This window comes from Mauremys reevesii, linkage group 3, assembly GCF_016161935.1.
Source record: "Mauremys reevesii isolate NIE-2019 linkage group 3, ASM1616193v1, whole genome shotgun sequence".
NCBI classification, from domain to species: Eukaryota; Metazoa; Chordata; order Testudines; family Geoemydidae; genus Mauremys; species Mauremys reevesii.
In genome coordinates, this window is record NC_052625.1 from 153,239,660 (window position 1) to 153,267,004 (window position 27,345).

Below are 27,345 nucleotides of genomic sequence, written 5' to 3' on the forward strand. Positions count from 1 at the left end.
GTAGAGCCTTTATTCCATCACCATCACAGCATTGTGTATTCTTTATGGGCCTTCTCCAACTCTCAATGAAGTCAATAGGAGTTATACTGACCTTAAAGGGATTTGGATTAGGTATTAGGCACACACATATCCATAAAATCTATACACGTTTAAACAGGATGCTAAAAATTACTGCAATATAAAGTGTTTGCCTCAAGATCAGCACTTTGACACATTTCAAATATTGAAAATTAGGCGAATGAAACAGATAAAGAGACTGATTTTAAAGAGCAGGATACAACTTTAACTATAGCTGGGAAGTGCTATCTGACCCCACCATCCCCAAATACAAAAAAAACTAACTCCTAGGATTTAGCCTACCTCAAGATCCTCTCTTCCCTCCCTCTGTGATGGGGAATGAGGGTATCTCTGAGGGGTACCTCAGTCTGTGAAGACTTAAGGTCTCCCCTTCTCCCTACAAAAAGGTCCACCAGCTACATCCAAGGTCTTCTATATTTCTCTCTGGGCACCGGCCCTTTCAGCCATTGTCCTCAGTGGACACTGTATACAAGTAATGATGAACCAATAATTTCAACATTATTTCTTAACATTAAAAATTCCTATTCACACTCCTTTTAACCTACAATTGGGCCTCTGTGATGCTGTGAGGAAGGCAAACACCCTGCCAATTTGGCCCAGAATAACACCTATTTGATATGAAAACATGTGATCTAGTCCGATAGATGCAAAGCATCATGGAAATATAGCTTGACAATACCTCAAATATAGGGAAAGTGGAGCAGAGATAGTGGCAAGATGGCTGTGTAATGATTGTGAGGGCTTTAAAAGGTAAAGCTAGGTTTGGCAACCCTCCCAGATTGGCCGAGAGTCTACCGGAATCGGCATCGATCTCCCAGTGACTATTGTAAGCAATCCTGGAGATTTTAATAGGCTGCTAAAAGTCCAGTTGGCGGCGCAGCGGGGCTAAGGCCAGTTCCCTACCTGCCCTGACTCCGTGTGGCTCCTGGAAGCATCCAGCATGTCTGGCTCCTAGGGGCAGGGCTGGCCAGGGGTCTCCATGTGCTGCCCCCACCCTGAGCGCCGGCTCCTCAGCTCCCATTGGCTGAGAACTGTTGCCACTAGGAGTTGTGGGGGCAGTTCCTGAAGGCGTGGGGTTAGAAACAAATTTATATGCAAGTCATGAGTAGTTTCTTCAGATTGCATATTCTCTGGTAAATAGTATAACTATTCTATTAAACTGACCTGAGTGGCACAGGCGAGGCTATTCAAATCTATTAATAAATCTTTACATAGATTTATAATTATTTGTAATAAACGTGCATTTATCAATTGGCTGATTACAGATCTACAGCATAAACTCATATCTGACTTTTTTTCAGAGGGCAGCACAATATTAATAGTGATGTAAATTTACAACTTTTTGTGAAAAAGTATCTATTGAAGCTGATTTTCAAATATTAGTAACAGATAAATATTTATCTACATTTATTTTAAAGGGTCTAGTTTACATTAATCAGAACATACACATTTTAATTTTAAATAGAGAAGTCAATAATGAGTTATAAAAGTATAACAGGTGTGAAAATAAATTAAGGATGCTTTGTGGATTTCTTTATTTAGCCTGAATTACCCTATTTCCTGTAGACAAGTAGTAATTTTTTTATATCTTGTATGACCCTACATTTATTTAAATGATATCACTCAAAATACATAAGTATAGGATAGTTATATAGTGCTATAGTGATAAGCTAGATAAAGAACTATACAGTCTTAATATATACACATTCTTAGGCATTCAAACAGCATATTTTATACTTGAGCCTAGGGTTGATGGACTATCAAGGTAAGAAATAATTTAGGGACCAACACAGAATGGCTAGCTCTCCTTGCAAATGTACTGAGATCTGCAGTGGTGCCACCCAGTTCACTCCAGCTCCTCAGGGTTTGTTTACTGAAATCCTTGCTTTCATGATCCTCTGTGTGTGGCCGCAAACCCCTCTTCCAGGAGAGAAAATGTGACAACAATTCTGTGAGTTAGGACTGAGTTTGAATACTTAGTCCCCTACTATGGGTTTTCCTTGGAAAGAGAGCATCAGGCCTTATACCTAGGTGCCTCAATTAATCCAATGAAATACAATTAATTCAACTTCCTGGTTTCTGACAGATATTTTACTGAAAACACATAAAGTTATATTTCTGTATAGGACTAAAAAATGTGTCCAAACAAGGGCCTTTGGGATTTTTACATTATTGTACTGTATACATTTAGACATTATTATTTCACATTCAGGAAACCTAGAACTCCGGTATTGAATTTTTTCAAAGGAATGTCAGCAATTCTGTCTACTAGGTCAATATTTGATTCCTGTCCTTTTGGAATGACTTACTTTTTATTCTGATACTGAGTTTCTGTATTGTTGTGAATATTTTGAGAAATCACAGGTAATAAACAGAATTTGCTTAGATTTTACCTTACAGTAGAACTGGCTGAGTTTGCAATAAGGGAAACTAAGAATCACATTCAACACTGTTTTAGGGCTGAAAGTACTACACAATCATATTTTTGCAAGCAAAAGTCACTGCAATGGTCTCCACTGCAGTGGAAGACATTGTGTACTCTAGAGAATTATAGTATAACTTGAATCTCCTCAGGCTGAATTTAATATTATCTTTTAAAAACTTTACAAATTAACAGCCTGATGCTACATTCCTGACACACCTAAGACTCCAATTAATTTGAAATTTGAACTTGATTTGAACAAGATTCAAAGAGTTATTATATACTTTATGGATAACAAAAATATCCAGAGTTACAAAAAGAACAGGAGAACTTGTGGCACCTTAGAGACTAACAAATTTATTTCAGCATGAGCTTTCGTGAGCTACGGCTCACTTCTTCAGATGCATAGAATGGAACACACAGACAGGAGATATTTATACATACAGAGAACATGAAAAGGTGGAAGTATGCATACCAACAGGAAGAGTCTAATCAATTGAGATGAGCTCACGAAAGCTCATGCTGAAATACATTTGTTAATCTCTAAGGTGCCACAAGTTCTCCTGTTCTTTTTGCAGATACAGACTAACACGGCTGCTACTCTGAAACCAGAGTTACAAGTAAATAATATGTTAAAAAATCCTAAACAAACAAAAATAAACCCTATGGGAAGTGATATAAAACTTCAGAGTTCAGAGTTTAAGCCAATCTCTATAATTATTAGGGAGCAGGGCAAGACCTTCATGGCAGACAAATTACTCCACCTCTGCTTTCTGGGGAGTTTCCTGCACCCTTCTCTGAAGCAGCTTGTTACAGCCACTGTCCAAGAGAGTACCAGACTATTAGGTGGATCACAGGACTAATCCAGTATGTTAATTCCTCTGTTCCTGTTTCACTGGGAGTTGAAGTTCAGAAGGAATGCAGCTTCAAACCAAATTATATACACTTTAAATAAAATAATAATTATAAATAAAATTAAAATATGTAGCTCTTAACAAAGGGGGAATATATCAGCACAGACTCTTTGAATACTGCCAGACCACTTTTAAATTTTAAATTACAGTAGCTGATTTGGACTGATCTGAACTTATATGGTTTATTTTAAGTAACAATCTGTTTGCTACTTAGATTAATGAGACTGAGTGATAATGACCCTATTGCATTTCTGAGTAGCACAACATAGTATTAACATAACTTCTAGTTCTGTACTTCAAATGATCCCATTACAGCAATCATTTGACTCAAATGCATAATTTAGCATGCATGTTCAGTTTAAAAACATAAGACTAGAAGTAGATGAATAGTTACATTTTGATTGAAACTACCTGAAATCTCAATAAAAACAAACTTGCTTCTACTGCTCACAAAAGAGAAAAAGAAAAACAAGGAAAAGCAGAGACTTGATAATACAAATATACAATACTGATACTTACCTTCACTTTGGGATTATCCTAACTGTGTGATAGGAACACTACAGTATGCCTGAGTGCTATTCTAAAACTTTCCTTTTTTTAAGCAACACAGGACATTAAGGGCTTGATCCTATTCCTACTGAAGTCAATAGCAAAACTCAGTGAGTTCAGCAGGAGACTGGGGACTTTAAAACATTTCTTCCTTTTGCTTCTTTCTGTATGAGCTGTTTCCCCTTCAGGCCACATAGATACAAGGCTTTTAAGATTTCTGAAGTAGCAATAAAGAATTGGAACCCCTCAAGCGCATAATGAAGCATCATGCTGCACTCTAATTTATCTGAATTCACTGACCCCATTTTGCCAGTGTTGTTTTTAAATAGAAAACACTAGGATTCATTTTAATTGAGAAATGAGACGTAATCTCTTAAAAATAATATTAAACATGTTGGTACTGTAGGTGCTACACCTACACCTTAAAATTATGCCTGTTATATAACTGACCTTTATATGCTGCAGGTTACAAGTCTTGCATTTGTACTGAATTGTTCTGTCAAAAAAGATTTTGTACATGCAGTATGTCATTCATGTCTAACCCATCAACTCTTGATACCCACATATGTCTCTTTGCATTTCCTTGCTACATGTAAACAAGGCTTCTGAGAGATAAACACATTCATTCATGAGGACAGAAGAGATTTATAATACATATTTTTAAAACATTACTGTATGGATTCTTTGCCAAGTTTAGAAATCAGACAAAATTAAATGACTCAAAAACTCTTTCTGAGATAGAAAGAGCTTTTTCTCAGTGCACTATATTCTGACATACACATATGATTAGTCCATATGCCATGGGTAAAGTATAAACTGCAATATTTAAAGGGACCTGTTTTCAATTTGAGTATATATCACTCACCTGTTTGGCTAAGTTGGGATGTGCTTCTGCTCCTTCGAGATACTATGGCAACCACTTTGGCACTGAGACTGGATCGTCTTTTCTTCCCACCTGTTCCAACTGTCCCGACAGCAGTGTCTGATTGACTCCCATCATTATGTTCCAGTTTGTACATCTCTCCACTCACACTTGTGCTTTTTGTGATGGTTCTCCCTGAAGTCCCCATCCGTCTGCCTTGCATTTTAGGGGTAAACGTACTATATTTACAAAGTAAAAACATTTAAATTAAGTGTATGTGTAATAGTGTCTTCAAAACATAATTCATTTTATCAGCAAATTAATTCAACAGTCATTTTAAAGTAAAATCTTATTATAACTCTGTTTATCTGGTATCCAGATATATAACTGACTTGACATCGCTCAAACTACATGCTCTTTACATTGTAATCTATCCTTCATCTCTTCTACAAAAAAATAAACATGGTGGCTCTTCAAAGAGATGGAAACACACAAACACAGAGATGTATCAATTACATGGAGTCTTGCTCTTTGCATCCATTGAATATATACCGTGACCATTGAATATATACAGTGATACTCCAGTAATTTTTACTGCCAACATAAACAAATATATTAAGCAAAACAGAGGTAGGTTAATCTACATACATTATAAGCATTGCTCGCAATGGACTGGGCTGTCACTAGACATAGGACACTCTGTTTGCTACCTGCTACACTTTGCTAAAAGAGGAGAATGAATAACCAGACCCTCATTAAAATAACTCTATCCATTATTATAGGACAATGTATTCCAAGGACCTCAAAGGTCAATTGAGTAGCTTGCCAAATGTGACTAGCTCCCTTGTAAGCAAGGATGTAATTTATCTGAGTATATTCTATGACTTCCTATTGGTTTTCTCAGGTAAATGCAATCATCCTTCTATGGAGGAAAAATATATAGTCTTAAGAATGTCATAAATGAGTCAGATAAAGTAGGTGAGGTAATATCTTTTGGGGGATCAACTTCTGTTGGTGGAACATACAAGCTTTCAAGCTTCACAGAGCTCTTCTTAGGGTCTGAGGAAGGAAACCAGAGTATCTGAGATAAATACAAGTGGACACAGATTGTTAACCATTAGGGATTAAGACATGTTGTGGGAGACCACTTAAAATAAAGTGGGCAATTAGGGGTCAGCAAGCAGAGGGGTGTGTTACAAACTGTTGTAAGGATCCATAAACCCAGTGTCTCTGTTGCATCCAGGGTTTTTGGTATCTAGCAGAGTTATGGATTAAGTTCCCAAGCTTGTCTTTTGAAGATGTTGTGCAGGTTTCCTTTACAGATGAGTACTGAGAGGTCAGATATGGAACGATCACTTTGTGAAAAGTGTTTGCCCACTGGTGATATGGTGTTTGTCTTTTATCGTTTTTCTGTGTGAGTTCATTGGAGAGCATAATGATTGTCTGGTTTCAGCCATATAGTTGTTGCTGGGACATTTGATGCTGAATGAGTCCGTTTTATTTTCCAGCTTGCCCACCAACCAGTGGGTCTTTCACTAAATTAACTCAAAAAGCAAATTACATAGCCAGGTTTGTTTGTTTGTTTCATTTTCATTTGATAAAACAGCAAATACCTGTTTGAATTTGAGTGCTCTCAATTTATAAACCTCCTGTTTGATGCTGAAGACAAGGACTGGACAGAGCATTGGGAACTATAATTTAGGGAACAATCCCACTTTACCAAAGGGACAGACTAAGTTACGTAATAAAGGCTAACATCTCAGATTCCTAATACTAGGCGTTATCTTATCTCTAATGGTAGTGCTAAGTTGGCAATCATCCCCATATAGACCCGAGAATTTAACTTGCAATGCAACTTGACCCACTTTATGTTTTGGAGTTGTTAAATTAGACTAACACAGTCTGGGTTCTTGATCTTAGTTGTATTACTACTGATTAGCTTTACTGTAACGTATAAACAAAACAGTGGGATAAGTCTGAAGGATGGTTAACTGAATATTTTATAATCTCCATTTTGAAATGGAAAGTGGAATTTATTGATGAACTGGATTTTCACTTGCCAAAGCCTCCTCAGAAAGAGACATGACGACATACCAGCACCCTAAAAAAGGGGCTGATTAGGGCAGCCTCCTTTGGATTGAGAGGTGGGCTTCTCTGCCTGACTTGGCAGGAAGAACAAGCAGTAAGAAGTATAAGATAGACAAGAAAGTTTGTCAGGAGAGGGGCGGGGCTGGGCTGGGAAGAAGAGTATTCCTCCTAGGTGGGGAGGACCTGACTTTTCTGCTGGCCTTGGTGTTTCCATGGATCTGGGCATCATTAAGCATTAATCCATCTTTGTCCAAAGAGTGATCATAGAGAAGTATAAAATAAATACAAATCTAGAGTGTTTTGATTGCCACTTATCCAGGTTTGTTAATCTCTCACAATATAAACAGCACACATAATAACCTCTGTCACTGTGAGATACAAGAAACAGGAAAAATAACATCTTGCAATATTTGTAAGAAAACTATTATTTTGTATTAAAAAGTGATTCTCTGATCACCTTTTATCACACAGCAGCTTGTTATTGTAAGTTTCAAAGAAACTTTATGTGGAAATTAAAACATATATACTCTTGTCTTAGACAATATGCTATGCTGCATTGCAGTACTCAAGGAGACTTTTTAGTGGACTAACTGAGGCACAAAGAGCTTAAAATAGGTCCCCTTCTCCCCCATATAGCAAACCACTTTGTTTTATATGGGAAGGACACATACATTCTTATATTTCCAATACAACATTGTTTTATATTTCTTAGTATGCTGTATCTAAAAACCTCAATCCTTAACAAATCTGAAATCTTAAGAACCTGCAGCAGTTATCAAGAAAACATTGTCCCTTTCAAATAAACTGTTCCCTTTTTCCAAAAACATCATTGCACAAAAAGATGTTCTACAGAAAATGTAGAAACATCAGAGAAAGGGATCCATGTACAAGATGCTACTATAATTATATTGTCTTCACGAAAGCAAGTAACAAACTCTAAAATTCAATGGATTGAGTATTACTGACAAGAACTACATTATTTTTAAGTAACTACTGCAATGAATGAGCAGCAAAGAATCCTGTGGCACCTTATAGACTAACTGCAATTAATATGTACCATTAAGTTAAATTTGTGAATAAGTGCTTGAGTCTGCAACCCCTTACTCATTGGAGTAGTCCTTACTTATAGGAGAAGTTCTACCAGCTTCAATGCAGGAGTTCAAACTTCTTGAATGAGTAAGAGTTTGGTGGATCCGGTATTCAGGAAGGACTTCTCAAATAAAATAATTTAAAGAGCCACATTTTCTAAAATAGGCTCTGAATTTGTGCCCCCAGTTTTTTTACAGTCAAATTGCAGCTGGTGCAAATAGCAAAATTAAGATAATTAATTACCTAATTTTTTAATATAAATAACATTTGTTATTGAAAATCAGGTAATTAGTTATCTGGATTCTATAATGCCTGCCTCCAAATGACTGCATGTGTGCACTAGGAAAGACACAAGACTCCTGGCTTTTCAATGGATTGTATACATCTAAATAAATGCAATTAAAAAATTACCTCAGGCATCTCCACGCCATGGACTTCTCCATGGCCTAAACCAATCTCTACCTCATTAGGCCAATCTGGTCAGGGTATGCACTTTTTGGGTTTACTATATTAGATCTATGCACTATAGTTGTGATGCATTAACACTGGATGTAAGGGTGGGGTATTTAACACACACATAGTGAGCCGCAATCACAGCACTTTTGAAATAGCTGGAAGGAGGATTCTAAGAGCATTGTGTCTCATAGTGTGCCTCTTTATATCCTATATTGTGTCTCTTTATATCCTATCAGCTCATAGTGGGAATACAGATGTGGCTCAACCACGGATCCAGCTCTCAATATAATTCTCAAGCTGTTGGGCAGACTGCATATTTCTCTGAGAACAAACAAATATTTTATTTGAAAATGTTCCTTCTTATCAATCTAATCATTTATTTAAATTTGCTAATAATGGAAGTTACTTTTGTCAAAGAATTTGTGTTACCAGCACTTTTTAAAAAATAAAATCACTTTTGTTTTTACCACAAGATCAGACTTTATAAACAATTAAATTTCCTGCAATATGGGGAGGGCACAATATGCCAAACTAATATTAATTCAACTAATGTGTAACCAGTCAGGGCTGGCCTTACCATGAAGCGAACTGAGGTGGCTGCCTCAGTTGCCAGACTGGGGAGGGGGAGGGGGGAGTGAGGCGCTACTAGGCCCCAGAGTGTAGAGAATTGTGTCTGCTGCTGGTGCATATATATTCTCTCTGCTCTAGATGCACAGAGCGGTGGAGTGCTGTGCTGGAGGAAGGAGGGCACAAGAGACATAACAGGCAGGCAGGAGAAAAGGTGAGAGGGAATAACAGAAAGCAGCAGGAGCTGTAGGGAGAGAAAGTAGGAGGAGCCTCTTATGTACCTCTCTAGCACCCCTAGGAGCCTGGACTGATTAACACCAGCTTCTCAGGAAGCTTCCTGTTTCCTGCTGCTTCCCTGAACCCACTTGAGGAGACCAGGCAGTCAACTGAAGTAGTAGGAGCCAGTTAGGCCCTTAAGACCTGATATCTTCCCTCACTCAGGCCCTGCTACCAGCCTGCTTATTTGTCCCCTTCAACTGAGTGTTGAGAGCCACTATAGCTGTCACAGAACAGCAGTCATGAGTGAAAGAAGAAAATGCCCCTTTGAGGCAGCATTCAGAAAAAGAGAGAAAGCAAAGGAAGCTTTTCTGTCTAAGCAGGAAGGAGCTCTCCTGAGATACAGAGACACAAATGTTAATGGTGAGCCTTCTGGCCCTAGTGAGAATGTGAGTGGTGAGGAGATGCCTGATCTTCCAGTTAGTCAGAGTGCAGGTGACTGGCAGCTACTGCAGCATCCATATCTCCATCTCAAATGGATGTAATCATGCACATTCCTGAAAAAAGTGTAGATCAGAGAAGAGTGTGGTGGAGGCACAAGAAACAGCTGCTGCTGAGAATAGTTCCTTAAGTCTAGATGATCCAGGACTGTGGACCCACTTAAGCAGTAGTCCCGAGGGACTTCCTTGAACTCCATGGGCCACAGCAAGTGAAAAACTTCATGTTCTCCAGGCAATGAAAATAGAACTTTCCATCCAACACATTACTGGTGTGAAATCCCTAATGGTGACAAAGTGGAGAGGCCATGGTTTATGTACTCAAAACCCCAGAATGCTGCATACTGTTTTTGTTGCAAATTCTTCCAGTCTAATGTTCCAGCCACATTGGGTTCTACAGGAACAAAGGACTTGAAAAATCTTGCTAGAAATCTGGCATGTCATGAGAAGGCAGCAAATCACCAGAGAGCATTCCATAGGTTGAAAGAGCTTGAGATGAGACTACGGTTAAAGGCCACCCTAGATGATCAGCATCAAGAGACGATTGAATCAGAGTCTCTTTACTGGCAAAATGTTCTGAAAAGGCTCATTGCCATCGTGAAAATGCTTGCTACCCAAAACCTAGCACTGCATGGCACTTCAGATCAGCTGTATGTGCCAAACAATGGAAACTTCCTTAAAATTGTGGAGCTGATGGCTGAGTTTGATGCTGTACTCCAGGAGCATCTCAGGGAAGGTCTAGTCTAGTGTAGATGTGATAAAATCGATCCCCGATCACGCTGCCCATCGACTCCGGAATTCCAGCTCGCGAGAGGCAGAAGTGGAGTCGACGGGGGAGTGGCAGTGGTCAACTTGCTGCCTTCCTCACGGCCAGGTAAGTCGACCTAAGATATGCTGACTTCAGCTACGCTATTTGCTTAGGTTGACCCTCCTGCTAGTGTAGACCTGAGCTAAGAAGAGTCACCACCCAAGAAATGTACACACACCACTACCTTGGAAAAACAATTCAAAATGAGATCATACGGTTACTGGCAACAAAAGTCAAACAGAAGATTGTGGCAGATCTGAAGTCAGCAAGATATTACTCTGTTATTCTGGACTGCACACCTGACATCAGCCATACGGAACAAATGACTTTAATGGTGTGTTTTGTAACAACAACAGAACCTAGTGAAAATGTCCCTGCAATGGTGACTGTCAGAGAGCATTTTCTAGAATTTATTGACATTGATGATACTACAGGAGCTGATATGACAAATGTGCTTCTTAAAAAGCTGGAAGATATGGGAATTGTGATAGCTGACATGAGAGGTCAGGACTACGATAAAGGTGCCAACATGAGAGGAAAGAACAGAGGAGTGCAGACACGGGTTTGAGAGTTAAACCCTTGAGCTTTTCTTGTCCCATGCAGTTCTCATTCATTGAACTTGGTGGTCAGTGATGCGGCATCAGCTTCTAGTGAGGCTGCTGAATTTTTTAATGTAATTCAAAGCATCTATGTATTTTTCTCTGCATCAACTCATCGATGGCAAATTTTGAAACAATATCTGGGAACATCCTCTCTGACACTGAAACCACTGAGTGCCACACAATGGGAAAATCGAGTGGAGGCGATAAAGCCTATCAAACACCAAATTGGGAAGATAGATGATGCCATAGTTGCCATTATGGAGGATAATGCTATGACAGGAACTGTTTGTGGGAGAACAGTGGCAGAGGGAAATGGAATCACCAGAAACATACGTAACTTCAAATTTCTGTGTGGCTTAGTGTTGTGGCATGACATACTGTTTGAAATAAATGTTGTAAGCAAAAGACTCCAAGGTGTTGACCTTGATATATCTGGAGCAATGGAACAACTGGACAAATCAAGGTCATATCTACAGACTTACTGGTCAGGTGAGGGATTTCAAAATGTTCTGAAGAGTGCACAGAAGTTGGCAGAGGAACTTTACACTGAAGCTATTTTCCCACCCATTCAAGAATACAAAAGTCACCAAAGAAGACATTTTGATTAGGAGACACAGGATAATCCCATAAGAGACCCCAAACAACAATTCAAAGTTGAATTCTTTAACCAGGTTCTAGATTGTGCAATACAATCAGTTGAAGAACGTTTCATGCAGCTCAAGGAACACAGCAGTATATTTGGGATGTTATATGATGTTCCAAAACTCCTTACTATAGCTGAAGAAGACCTACACCAAAAATGCAGGGCACTAGAGACAGCGTTGACACATGATGACATGTGCAATATTAATGTGAGTGATTTAGGTGATGAACTGAAAGCCCTTTCAAGATACATTTCAGCAGGATCAACTCCAAAGTCTGTTCTTGAATATATGCGCAGCAATAAGAGGACCACTCTCTTTCCAAATGCTTTTGTTGCTCTGTGCATACTTCTAACATTTCCTGTAACAGTTGCCAGTGGAGAACGCTGCTTCTCCAAGCTGAAGTTAATAAAAACACATTTACGCTACACAATGACACAGGAGAGGCTGGTCGGCCTTGCAACCATCTCAATAGAGCATGAGCTGGCCTAGACTGTGGACCTTCAGGAAGCAGTTCAAATCTTTGCAACCAAGAAGGCATGGAAAGCACCACTTTGATTATTCAAACAGATGAAAATGCCAGTGTTTACTATGCAGACAAGAAAAGTTACATTTGCTGTTCAGGGGTTTGAAAGTTAAGTGTTACTTAAAATTTTTGAACAAGGCATTTTAAGTTGTTAGTTCTCCTTTATTGGGGGTAGGCAGCAGAGCAGTACCATGAGAGGAGTAGAACAGGAAGAAGGCAGAATTGAGACCTTTCAAAGTTTTGGCCCAAACGAGAGGGCATGGGGGTGTCATTTGAGCTCCCCGCTGTCAGGTGCCAAAATATTGTGGGCCGGCCCTGCATCTAGTGGTCAGTGGGTGTCCTCTTCTCAGGGGAAGCTCCAGGCACGGCAAGCCCGGGGAGGGGGAAGGGGGACGTGGCATGCTGGTCGTCGTGAGGGTGGCAGTAAGGGAGCCGTCAGTGGCATTTCTGCAGGAGGAAGTCTGCTGGTCTCATGGCTTTGGTGGCAGTTCAGCAGTGGGCACGTTGAACGCGTGGACCGTGGTGATCGCCCGCAGAACCGCTGCTGAATCCGCATGACTGGCAGACCTGCCGCAGAAATGCCGCCAAAGGCTCCCTGATTGCTGTGCTTGGGGCGGCAAAAAAAAAAATAGAGCCGTCCCTGCCTCTTCTGTTCCCAATTCACAGCTGATGCAAATCTGTTACAGCTCCAAACTTACTGAGTTTCAGAGCCTGGTTTTTTATCTGAAACTGTAGACTCATGCGTTCAGTTCTGAGGTTATGTCTACACTGCAGCTGGGGGTGAGCTTGTACTCACTTGGCTCAAGCAAGTGTGCTAAAGTTGCAGTGTGGATGTCATGGCACTGGCAGACTCGAGCTAGCCACCCTAGCTCAGACCCAGGGGGTTGGGTGGGCGTGAGAGCCTGAGCTGCCACTCGAAATAGCAATTTTTAGTCCTCTAATTTGGCTTGAGTTAGTGTGAGTCTGTCTATTTGGGCTGGGAGGCCTGCTTCCAGCTGCAGTGTAGCTATACTTTAAATGTCCCCACTTCAAAGCCTGGTGCTGGCATAGATGAAAGCCATCATACTTGCACACAGATTCATTCTTTTCCTTTTTACCCCAGTCATGATGGTAGGTGCACATAACCAAAATATTACCTTTGTGTGTGGTGGGGAAAGAGAGACTTTCCCTCTTGCTCTCAATACCCAAGCAAACTGTTTTGCAAGTATGCTGATTGCTTCATAAACTAAATACTCTACCTCACTTACTATTACTATTTTATTGCTAGATCAACCTCTTTGTAATGAGATCTATTTCACTGCAGTAAAATCCAGCCTTTCAAAATATCTTATCTAGTAGTCATATTTTATTTCATATAACACACACATTTTGTTCCTCTTTTCCTTCCCACAAATACTTCAAGGCCAACTGAATGTGAATCAGGACTACCCAACCCATAGGAATACAGCAGTTCATGCATTTTTTGTATTTACTTTACATACACCAACCAATTAGAAATACTCTAATGAAAGTTACAAAATTCACTTAGAAACTACTTTTGTGAACAGGGAATACAAATTAGGATTTTCTCTGAGACTTGAATCATAGAACATGAAGGTAAGTGTATATCTTCTAGCTCCATAACTGAAGGTTGCTAGGACAATTAGCCCACTTTAGTAAAATATAGCATTTTAAAGGTTATATTTGGAAGTTTTGAAACTTCATATTTTAAAAAAATAATGAATTCAGGGTTCATGAAGTGTGTCAGACTGTCAATACTGCACATTGAACTGTCCATTTATTTATAGAACATGTACCTCTTAGGCAGCGGCACGCACGCTTCTGCACACTGTGTCAGAAACATTCTGCCTTGACTCTGACCTGCCAGAGACTGCCTCTATTGCTGTATCTATACTAGGGAACTGAAATGGTTGACGTCAATCATAAAGTGTTCATTGCCTCCACATCACGCTTGCTGAGTTGGTGGAAGAACTGTCGCAGGTTTTCCCTTTATCCACCCTAGCTCTCTTTTAAACTATTCCTGTCGCAATATTTTCTGGGTTCCTGGAGGAGATTTTGAAAGGTGCACTGGGGGAAAGTGGCGAGAGAATTAGTTGAGCCATTTCAGCAAGCCCACATTGCACTGGCTGTACATTGGTTCAGTGTAAGCCATATTTTAAACCTTCTGAAAGCCTAGTCTATTTCAACTTGTTCTCTGGATCATAGGCGTCATCTTTATGAGTTGTTGGGAGGTGCACATTAAATGTTGTACACATGTTCTAGGGGGATGGTAAATTTCTCTAGTGCAGACAAAGTTCTTGGTTGAGGGTAGTTAGTCTTATGATAGCTCAGTTTTTAGCTTCTCTACTAAAATGGCAATCAGCTGCCAGTTAGCGCAATTAGGAACTGAACTGAACTGGGCAACTCATTTTACACAGGTCACCAAAAAGTCACCAGGAGTTTTAACAATGCTCCCAAGTGCCAGATGAGGCTAGAAATGAGATATGCCCTATTGGCCTGTGGCAGAGACCCAGCTCCTAGGCTACTGTGATTACCTCAGGATCTCTTCTTTCATTTTGTTTTAAAAAAGTAAATTTCTAGCCCTCACGGTTATAAAAGAAAGGACAGAGAATGTGAACCCAGTGTAACCAATGCAATACTATCTGTCTGTCTGAGTCTGCAGACAGCCTGACCCTGACACAATTGTTCTGAGTAATGTGATCTGCCCCACACATTCAAATAGGGTGTTAATGCCATGGCTCACTGTACCAGGGTCCTGCCAACACTACCCCAGCAGAAAGTACTTTATGGCAGTGCAGCAGGCCTGGCCCATTTACCCACCCACACAGATAAACCAAGGCTTTTAGGAGTCCATCTACTGCCCCTTTATTGGGGAGAAAGGGGCCCAATGTTCCTTGCTTTACTTTTCTGGGAGGGTGAACCTTTACCACTGCCATTTCATGTCTGAGGTGTAGCCACAGTGCAGGGGTGGGGCTATAGGGACAGAGCCATGGGGGATCCATGTTATTGTATATGTAGGGCCCTGATGCCTGACCCTCATCTACACTAGAATTGCAGTTTGAATTTTAGTGAGAACTTCTGCAGATCATGCTTGCTGGTGAAATGTTCTGTAGCACTTTTACCTCTGCTGTGCGTTATACAGCACCATACAATTGTACAGCTCTTAGTTTATAAATAAATATAGTCTAAAATAGACTGAAATTAATATCTCATGTAATAAAGAATTAAGAAATTTTAAATACTTGTGCTTACAGTGTTCGTTAACATTTAGCTGAAATGTTGCAAACACATTAAAATGTATTTACTTGAAATATTAATTTACAGGAATGTGTCATTTTTGGTAATGAATATCAACTGATCAATTGTATTAATTTATAAAATTCATCCTTGAAGTAAGGAAACACATTTATTTCAACGTGACCTTTGCACAACCATTTTCCAGAAGTTTTTGAAGTAAACAAACATTAATCTGAAGATTTTTCGGGTTTTTTAGAGCAAGCCTACATGTTTTTGTTACTACACTCCCACTATTTTGTGCTTTGATTTTATGACTCATTATTATCTTTCTCTATAATATCTATTAGCAAATAATTTCCTCTAATTCATAAAGAAATGTGGCTTTATAATTTAGTAAATTTAAAAAGAAATCCTGTATGTTTCTCATATATATATATATTTCCTAAACAATGCGAGACTTACAACTACATTTCCTAGTGACCTGTGAAAGTCTTATTAAAAACTAGGGTAGTTCCTCTTTTTGCTTCTTTATGATATATAAAGATCATCAAGATTCTTCTTAAAAAGAAAAATGGGGTAAGTTTGGTGTTGGGGTTCTGCTTGTTTTATCTTAGAAATTTCAAGTCTTGTCTTCCTGGGCTGGCTGGAGGAATCTGTGGAGGTCTCAGGAGATGCATATTTATAAATTCTCACACCTTAACTACAGGGATTAGGTTACTAAACCTTTAACAGAGATGGCATTTGTCCAAAACATTTGTTAGTTATTGAAGCTAAATAAACGTTAACAAAAATAAGCAAAAAACAAAAATTTAAACAGTCCACTTAAAAATATTGTCCCCTATCAATTGCTCAACTTTCACTCTTGTGGTGTCAACCTTTCATTAAAATTCCAACATCATTGGCCTTGTCTGCCTTAATCTATTTTTCCTAAAAATTCTCACTTATATAATTCCACTGATGCTGGCAGTGTTGCTGTCCCACAGCTGCTGGGCCCCAATGCGAACAGCTGTCAGAATAGACTAGTCAGAGACTAGTGGAGGCAAGGACATAAAGATACAGGACCCAAAGTTTTTAGGGCCAGATCCTCAGCTGCACCAGACTGCTGAAAAGGGAGGGGAAAGGGTTGTTTGAAGCCTTTGTTGTGCTCTCCCAATGCCTTGGCTAAATCAACCCTGGCGTTACTTAGCACGACTGCAGGGCTGCTCTAAATTCTGCCAGCTTGCAATGGTCCCTTAAGGATCACTGGAGTGCAGTACTCTCTTGCTACATTGCTTGCTGTCATTGGCAACAGAGAGGTGGTATACAGCTAGCTAGGTAAAGGTGAGAGTGACACAAAAGAGGCTGTAGCTGAGACCAGAGACACATAAACCCTCCCCCCCCATTTTGTTTTTGAAAATACATTTCCAGCCTTCTTTATATATCATAAAGAAGCAAAAAATAGCCCAAGTGCAATTTTTTTCCTTTGTATGTCACCTTAATGCTTATATTAGATACTACTATACTGTGACTCTGCAAAGACTCAGTTGGACTATTTTCACACTTACATTTAAGTACGTACAGAATTCTTTTGCAGGATTGGAACATAAATTGGTACATTCTGAAGTTAAGATGTCAATTCAGATTCAATTATCAAAGCGTAAATCTAACTGAAGTGAATAGAGTTTTCCAGATTAACACAAGGGTAATGGAGATCATAGGTTACCTAACCTTCTCTTGAAGATTCTCTGAGCATCTTTTTCTCTGTAACTACAAGATGAACATCTTTACAGCACCAAGCTGAAGTTGTTTCTAATTATCACCATAGCAACACTGTTACCATTACTACAGTGGCAATAGCCATTCAGTATAATTAACAATGATTAAATATTGATTCACAAACAGTATTAACAAACTAAAAATCATGAATGTGTACAATAATTCCAGTTACAGATAGTTTAAATGTATTTCTGTATTATGGACAGAACTTCTGTGTTTTGAAAATCTTGGTATTTTACTATGTAATAACTTAATTTCATACCTTTTATTAAAAAGCCATCCATAGTAGATGTAAAAAATGATAGTTTTCTTAATTCCATAAAATCCTGTATTCAAGCCATTTCCTTACAGTTCACATATACTAGGATTTCTTTGGATTTGCATATTACTTATTTTAAAAACACTGGACCTCAGATATCTTCAAATATATAATTTTTTAGTAATAGTTTTTGCACTTTACATGTCAAATGAATGAAGGTGAATGAATGAAATAAGTAGTAGCTGTATCTTAATTTGTAACCATTTTGGTTAAGTATAGTTCTTTGATTTGTACTTTTATGTGCCTTTTTCAGATTGTTATTTATATAAATAATTAATAGGGCTTACATAGAAATGTAAATTAAAATATAGGTTTAATGGCAGACAGCTGACTTAAATATTTATTATATTTTATCCACCAAATGTAGAAACAAACCATTTTTAACTAGACCAAAAATAACTGTAATTTTGTTTTATTGTTTATTCTTGGGGTTTTTTTAAACATTTTAACATTTTTAGCACTGAAAATGAAGGATCTGATTCTTCTTCCACTGAAATGGAATAACAAAACTCCAATTGACTACAATGAAAGCAGGATCGGGCCCTAAATTCACACCATATGAGTTGTCCTTCAGCACTATGCACTCATGACAGATTATTAAATTCTAGTCATATTGAGTGCCAAACAGGAGCAGAATGTTTACTTTATGAATGAAAAACAGTTTTAATTATAATCAGCCGAAGCAATAATTTATGTAACTGAAATGGATTGTAAGTAAAATGAGATCCCTACCAAACTCCGGTAAATCAACTTTGTATTTCAATAGCCAGAAGCAAATATGAAAACAGTACTTTTGCAATCTACTGTATTTATTTGAAAGTTGTACTTCACTGGTATTTACCTGAATGAAGAATGAACCATGAGGACTCAAATATCTATTCAGAGAATAGTATGTTATTAACCAACTGGCATAAAAGATAACCCTTAAGTAAATCCTGCAAAATGAACACTCAACAGGCACAATGTAAACAATCTATATAACCAGATGTAGAGATCAATTACATATATCTAAAGTGTTTTAATACAGATTGCATAGATAAGGCAATAGTTTCAATTTAGAAACACACATTCAAGTTAGTGATACCCTGACTATTTTTCTGTAGTTGTATCAGATGCATACCAGTCATACATACATTTATATCACATGAAAAAGAAAAGTAAACATTGCATAGCTAATTAGAATATGCTTTACCAATAAACTCACCTATGTAATATCACCTATGTAAATAAATTCTGTTAAAAAATCAAGCTAGTCATTAGTCACGATCATAGCTAAAATCATGTTTCTTTCATCCTCTTAGGCATATTGATGGTTCATAAAGAGACGTTTTAGATGTATATGTTCATAATCACCAATCTTTACTCCATTTGTTTTTCCAATATACAGAGCCATCAGTAAGTAAATAATCTCTAGTATTCCTTGCAGTATGGAAGAAATTAAGATAAAGCTTGTCTTTATATAGATGTAATGACTTGAATCCTTAGAATCACCAGCCTGCACCAGCACTAGCTAGTAAGCTTCTTGCTTTTTCTGCTGAATGCAGAATCATGTAGTAATTCTTAGCACCTGTGGCAACCATTTACAATGAAGTAGCTCATTAATACTAACTATCTAAGCATGCAACAGTTTTGGACCAAAGGGAAAGATGATAACGAATATCACATTTCAAAAAAATAAACTCTTTTTATTAGAAGTTTCTCAGATTTCAATATCTCCAAACTATAAAGTGTCTGTCTATATTGCTTTGTCAACCTTAGAAATATATTTACCTATGATAAATTATATTTGCTGTAAGATTCATGCCTCTACAAAATATAGCATTTAATAGATTAATTAAATATTCTGGTTTCTCAGAAAACACAGGGATAACATACCCTTCTGTCAGGGTTCCTTCCCCACTCTGAACTTTAGGGTACAGATGTGGGGACCCATATGAAAGACCCCCTAAGCTTATTTACCAGCTTAGGTTAACAGTAAGCTGCCACCACAAAGCGTGTCCCAAATCTTAGGGGAGAGCCACTTGGAACTCTGCCTTCCCCCAAATATTTCCCAAGTCCTTAACCTCCCCTTTCCTGGGCAGATTTGAGACTAATTCCACCCCCCCAAGTTCTTACACCCCTTTTCCTGGGTAGGCTTGAGAGTATACCCTCACCAATTAATCCTGGTGAACACAGATCCAAAACCCTTGGATCTTAAAACAATGCTATAACACCTTCTTTACTGAAATTTTTGCCAGCTAAGACTAAAATAAACTGAGTTCTTTTCACATCAGATGGAAGTCAGCTGGACCAAAGAAATACTCAGTAATTTTGGTACAGTCTGTACTAACTGAGACTTTCTTTTGTTTTAAAATTTCTGAAATTGTCAGTCTTCAGTAAAATGGGGGAAATAATTCAAAAACTGTTAATGGGCATTACATAAGAATTGCATATTTGCAATCTCTTTTAATATGCTTTCCAAGAATACTTGTACAAGTTAGTTTTTGTTTCCAGAAATTAAATTTTGTTCACATAAACTGAGTCAAAAACTCACGTGAATATATATTTGCAGGAGTTTGATGCTGGAAATGTTTAAAGGGTACCTAGAAAGCTATTTGAGAGTTTGGAAGCTATCCAATTAGGAAGCAGAAACCTAACTTACAATACAACCTGAGTTAGGTGACAAATCACACAGCCCAATTAACAAAATATAAGAATGAAACATATAAAGCGATAGCTTAATGAAGTGTTTGTAAACATCCAGAAATGTGTTCATATTAACAATATATTGAACAAATAATGAACAAACTCACTTTTAAAAATCACTCTGTGGACAGTTTTTGAACAGAAAGAAAGCTCAGTTCAGCTCTGATCCTAATAAATTAATAGTCTGGCCAGCATCCTTCAGTGAGAAGTGAAGTAACTCTTAAACACTACTACTTGTCAACACAACTGAGGAAACTTGTTCAACAGTACCAATGGTGCACTAAAATCACAATTTTTCGTTTGCTGTTTGAATAATTCTCCCTAATAAAACTGATTTGTATCTCCATAATAAAACCCTGTTTGTTTCTGTCTATCCCCAGTAGGTGAACTGCACCTACTGTGTGTGATCTCATTGCTCTTTATGGAATACAGATGCATTGTCAGTACCAAGCACATTATTTTTTGGTCTTTAAACAATAAACAACAGCAATAATAGTACTGATAACAGACACAAAATAGAAAAGGAGCAGGGAAAAGGAAGGAGACAGAGAAGAAAAGGGAGATGAGATGAAGAAAAGGAGAAGAATAGAAAGGATAGAGGTGAAGAAGAGAAAAGGGAATACTTCTGATGTCACATAATCATGGACACTAGCTAATTCTAATGATAATATAAATTACAATTTAAAAAATGTTATAATGTAGCAGTTTCTTAAGAAGACGAAAGGTAATAATTTAAAATGCACATGCAGTGCCTGATCCTAGATTTTTCATGTGAAGATCATCAGATGTTCTAAAGGGATTAAATACTTCATCTCTCTCTCTCTGATAGTCACATAAAACAGTTCACACTGAAGGATTTTGTAAAAATCATTATCTTTAGAGCATTAATTACCCTGGCTTCACTGTGGGTCTTATATGGAAATGACCATAGAGCCAGGCTGTATTTTTTCTATAATAAACTATTTTGGTAGAGGTAGAATGGCTGAGGTAAATTTGTTTTTTATTAAAGGTGCCAGCCACATTAGTAATCTTAGAGACTAACATCTTCTATTTATCCCTATGACAAGAATAGCTGTGATAGTCACATCACCCCACCAATGTGTGAACCAAGCCGACAAGGGAGGGGTAAATTAGTCAGTCTCCAAGCCCACTCATTTCTTAGACTGTTCAATAAAACCGACAACAAAGATGCTAGTTAATGAAACATTGTCCCAGCCATGCCAGAAAAAAGACAAGATGCAATGGATCTTAATGTATGCAATGGATCTTTAACTAGACCACAACTAATCCATCTAGGAATACACAACAATAAATTGTACAGGGCAGGTCACCATTCTTTCCTTAATCATTTCTGCCTCTTAAGGAGGGTGGTCATGAGCTGGGACCTTGCCACCTTTCCTTTGTATGAGGGATAAGGGGGAGAGGTGGAAAAAGGAGGGCATGCATCTTCCTGCTGTACCAGATGTTAGGATCCTGAAACCCCTTTACCCAGCTTCCTTCGGGGATGCCTCCTCCTAAATCCCCTTTCAACTTCTGTTTAGAAGGGAACTACATCCTGCACTGGACCCCTACTACACATGTTACCTATTAAGTTGCAGCATCTTGACTGATCTCCTTGCCTAACTCACTGGGTTCATTATCTGCCATGGGGAATGCAAAAAACCCCACCCTATCTCAGCCATTCAGGCAGTGAGGGAAAAATTCCTGCCCAGGAGGTTGGAACTGGGAGCTGGGGGGCATAAACTGATACTGGGCCCCAGTGAGGGAAACTTAATTATGTATCCATAACTTTAATTCACCCTGCACACACACCCCCATCTCCATGCATACGCATTCTGATAACAGTCTATAATTACATGATCACATTCTATTTTTCCATAGGACCCCGGTCTCATTCAGTGCACAAGATGGATAACTTAATGAGCAGCGACTCAATCGTTTGTTTTGCCTTCATTGTTCGAGATGTGACCCCAGTGTACAGTATACAAACCCCATACTGAAGACAGAATTATTAACTTCCTCATGGTCTTTTCTATGGTGTTTATCACTATAATAGCTGAATACTTCACAAACATAATTATTTTCACAACACCCCTAAGAGATAATTAGATATTATTATCTAATTTTACAGATGGGGACCTGAGGCACAGAGTACTTAGCATTATACAGTAATATATACGTTCACAGCACAGCTCCCACTGGCTTCAGTTGCAGGGATGAGTGCCCAGCACTTCTGCAAATCAGATCTCTGGGTCTCAAATCAGGTACCTAGAAAATGCGGAATACACAATTAATGATGAACTGAAAAATCTGGTTTAAGGGACCTGCATAATATCACACAGGAATTCTGTGGCAAAGGCAAGGACAAAATTCAGTTCCTCAGAGCAGCATTCAACTACCTTAACCATGAGACAGTCCTTTCTTTTCCTGAAATACTTCCTCATTCACTACACAACTTTCAGTTTCTGCAACACATGAGACCCTGATTCATCCCCAGAGCAAGTCCATCTTGTACTGAATGAGGCATGGATCTTGTGGTAAAATATTATATAATCATGTAATTAATGACTGTAATAATACATATGCACCAGGAGGCCTCAATTAAGATTGCACAGGCAGCCTTAGTTTTGGCATTCCCTAACTTTTGAGTGCCTGACTTTGCAATTGTAATGCTCTTTGAGCATAATTTTTTGTGTACAGTATTTCATTAATAATTACATGAGTCATCCACTTCCTCCAAGTTATATAATTCTGAAGGTGAGATACAAGGCAATCCTGGTAAAATGTTATTAAGAATTTGACCTAAAATGAGAATTGCAAGGGGATTAAGAGTAGGAAAACCAGTAGTAAATAAAGGGCTGAAGCTGTAGGTAGCTATGTTTCCTTACTCTTGTTTATCTGTGGAGTATTAGAGCCTGAGGATCCTTGGTGATTTAAATTCATTTTGATTTTTTTCCAGATCCCTTTGCATGACACTCTATTCCATGGGTCTCAAAGTCCCGGCCCACAAGCCATCTGCAGCCTGAGAACCTCCCCACTGCGACCTGCAGAAACTTTTAAAAAAGTTCTTTCATGTGCCTGTCTGCCAAGATGGGGGACAGGAGCAGGGGTGGCTCCAGGCCCAAGCACGCCAAGCGCATGCTTGGGGCGGCATGCCACGGGGGGCGCTCTGCCGGTCGCCGGGAGGGCGGCAGGTACTGCCTGTGGGCTGTCTGCTGCAGGTACCACCCCCCCCCCACAGCTCCCATTGGCTGGGGGAGAGGGACAGAGATAGCATCACTAGTCACTGGGCAAAGTCAGCCATGGAGGCAGCGTCACTAGTTGCCAGGCAGAGTCCGCTGGGGTGGCATGAGGCCAAGGGAAACAGTGGGAAAAGGGTGGGAAATAGGCTGGGAGGCTCCAATGACAGCGTGAGGGGGCATGCTGCCTCCGTCTCCCCTCCCCAAACGCTGACTCTGTGGCCAATGGGAGCTCCGGGGGATGGCGCCTGCATGGAGGCTTATGCCCAGATAAATTTGTTAGTCTCTAAGGTGCCACAAGGACTCCTCATTGATTTTGCTGATACAGACTAACACGGCTACCACTCTGAAACCTGCATGGAGGCAACTGCCTGGTGCCTGCAGATAAAATAAACTGAAGATGAGAAGAAAGGAAAGAGATTCTTTCTAGATGTTGGCACTTCAGGTCTGTGTAATGAAATGGGGCCCTTTATTTACTTTTTTACCCACTGTCCCCTGTAATATTGGTAGGTTGTGTAGGAGAGGGCCATCTCAGCATAATCCCAGACACACAGGGAGGATTAGAACCACCCACTGCCCCATCTCTTTAGGGTAGTAGTCATGCTCCTCACTCCCTGCATCTGACCACTGGGCAAACTAAAACTGTGCCTTCTCCTCAGCAGCTTTTGTGCCCAGCAAGGTCCTGTTTCTGCCACTGGGCATACACTCTGCAGCCTGAGGGAACCCTCACAACAGAATATCCCATAGTCCAGTGATTAGGGAACTCACCAGAGAGCTGTCAGATCCTGCTCAAATCTCTTCTCTACATCAGGAGGGCGTGAGCAGGATGTCTCCCACATACCCAGGTAAGTACACTAAATACTGGGCTAAAAGATATGATGGAGGTCCTCCTCTTCTCCCCACCCTAACTCCAGGAGAGGATTGCAAGCAGAGACAGGTGCCTCCCTGCAACTCAGTCTTAGGTACCTATTTTGATGAGAGGGGCAGGGCTTAGCACACACCTCTCATTAGCATGTCCCAGTGGCTAGTGTAGTAGGCCCCCTGTCGAGAATGCTGGCTTTTGTGGGTCGCATTCTAAGGTACCTATCTCTCCCCATTAATTGTACAGGAACCTAGGCACCTAACTCGGGCTTTGTGAATCGCAGTGCAGTTCCTGTGAGATTCTAGGTGCCACAAGACCAAGTGCTGCTATGCCTAAGTCCTTTTGCGCATCTACACATAGATGCAGGAACTAGGGGGCTGGCTCAAAGTGGTTTCTATTATATACAAGGTTTGCATTCTGGTTCAATGGCCCTCAGCATCCCCACTATAAAAATTGTTTCAGCACCTCTGCATCTATATAGAAGAAACTATGGCAATGAGGGCCAAATAAGTACCTGGATGGGTAAACCAGTATAAATAGCAAGCAATAACATGGTTCTCCTTGGTTACATACAACTGTGGAGACCTCTCCTTATTTCAAATGTCTATTCCTCACTCAGTAGAACATGCTCGATTCTGGTTTTGTCATAGAATCATGGAAATGAGGGACTGAAAGGGCCCTTGAGAAGTCATCATGTCCAGCTTCCTTCAGTGTGGCAGGACCAAGTAAACCCTGATAGGTGTTTGTCCAACTTGTTTATAAAAGCTTCCAATGATGGGGAATCCATGACCTCCCTTGGAAGCCTATTCCAGAGTTTAACTACCCTAATAGTTAGAAAGTTTTTCCTAATATCTAAGTTAAATCTTCCTTGCTGCAGATTAAGCCCCTTACTTCTTATCCTACCTTCAATGGATGTGTAGAACAATTGATTACCATCCTCTTTCTAACACCCCTTAACATATTGGAATACTGTTATCAAGTCTACCCCAGTCTTCTTTTCTCAGAACTAAACATGCCCAGTGTTTTTAACCTTTCCTCATAGGTCAGGTTTTCTAAACCTTTTATCATTTTTGTTGCTCTTCTCTAGACTATTTCTAATTTGTCCACATCTTTCCTAAATTGTGGCACCCAGAATTTGACACAGTACTCTAACTGGGGCCTCACCAGTGCCGAGTAGAGTGGGGCAATTACCTCCTATGTCTTACATACTACACTCATGTTAATACACTCTAGAATCATATTAGCCTTTTTTGCAGCTGCATCATATTGATGACTCATATTCAATTTGTGGTTCACTATAACCCCCCATATCCTTTTCAGCAGTACTACCACCTAGACAGTTATTCCCCATTTTGCAGTTATGCATTTGATTTTTACTTCCTAAGTGTCATACTTGAATTTCATGAAACAAGCTAACCAAAACCTTTCACCTTCCCAGGAGTAGACTCAGATTCCACCTAACCCATTTGTCTACTCCTGTGTGGTGAATTGCTCTTGAGAGCAATAGCAATCAGTTCCAACATGAGAGTGGCTTTTCCCATAGCTAATAGAATGTCACTCAGACAGGAAAGAGTTTTAAAAGGACAACACAGTGTAAAGATATCCCTTTTGCTTAGCTAACAGCTTTGTACCTGAGAGGTAGGGAGTAGAAGAAAATATACTGTTGTCTCAAATATACCTCCCACCTCCACTTCAAAACTAAGAGAGAAGAGCATGCACTTTCCAGGTAATTGGGGTGCCAAAGAGCTGACCTATTATTAAAGCAGACCATTTTTAGTTAGAAGTTCCATGACAGACAGGGTTTGATCCCATTTGGCTTTATGTAGAAGGCAGCCAGCATCTGCTACAGCCTTCTGCTGCCTATATGGTTTGGAAGGCCAGTGGGGAGTGTTCTTCCTTTGCCAGAATTAAATCTTCCACCATCTCACAGACTTGGACACAGCATGCTCCTTTATTTCTCAGTCTGATATGGACAATTTAGATCACACCTTAGATTGAAGCTCAATTACAGCATCTCTTTTGCTGGGCCTTTAATAAAGTTTATTTACAGGCTGTGGTTTATCTCCAGCATCTGAGACATTCCATGCTCATGATAGGCCTGCCATATATAACCCCCAAAGTTTTCAGTAATTCAGTAGTAATTCAGTTACAATTCTTTGTATCAGTTTTTAAATTGGATATTTTTAATTTAATTCATTAATCTTTTTTTTCCCAACTCCTTAGTCATGTACTATTAACAATTCCTCCATTTAATCTGAAACGTTTTGGTTGTAGGTATGGCATTATTTCATTTTTCACCTTGTCAGTGGAATGCACTGCTATATGCAAATAAATTCAAGTCTCATCTTGGCAGCTTGGCTTTCAGCTAAACACTGCTCAGACTATTGTTTCTTTTATTCTTAGTTCTCTGTTTTAAACAATTGCAAGACACTATTAATTAAAACCACGACTGGATATGAATTTAGCTATATTATATTCAAACCTGATTAACTTTTCAATCAGTTTGAACTTTTGCTGGTTAAATTTAAAAGCAGAGAAATATTTAAACTGCTTTTTAAAAACTCCTAGTTGTTGGAAAATGTTTGTAAGTTAACTTCTTTCCTCCGTGAAAGAAGCTGGATAAAAGTGCAAAAGAATAAGTTTGTTAATAACAGACAAATGTGCTATAACTGCAGGTATTAAAACAAAACAAAACAAGATGACGTGATACATATTTTGTTTTGTTTTTTGACTCCTGGTGTACTTTCCTTTATCTTTAGAGCCAAAACCCATTTTAAATAGTTAAAATTTTCAGCCAAAACAGCTGAATTTGTGCAAGGTTGTAAAATGAGATGAAAAAATAAAATCCTATGCTAGGTTTTTCTAGACCTTTAAGCTCTAAATAGTTGTAGAGAATAACTGTAAATAATATAATAAAGTTTCTAAAACTGTAC

The 27,345-nt window shown here is 39.1% G+C and overlaps 1 protein-coding gene across 3 annotated transcripts in view; it reads right to left on the minus strand.

The window, feature by feature from the left end:
• The window catches only part of RIMS1 (regulating synaptic membrane exocytosis 1), a 497,623-nt gene that overhangs the window by 47,710 nt on the left and 422,568 nt on the right, over positions 1-27,345 (minus strand). The window contains exons 1-2 of one of the 3 annotated variants that reach the window (XM_039530104.1): positions 18,831-18,959; positions 4,829-5,064 (exon numbers count right to left, since the gene is read on the minus strand). In XM_039530104.1, the coding sequence (XP_039386038.1) occupies positions 4,829-5,048 (220 nt within the window). In that variant the 5' untranslated portion in view covers positions 5,049-5,064; positions 18,831-18,959. Of the gene's footprint in view, positions 1-3,933; positions 3,987-4,828; positions 5,065-18,830; positions 18,960-27,345 lie in introns of those variants that run through there. The other 2 variants (XM_039530107.1, XM_039530105.1) reach the window with 2 other exon arrangements.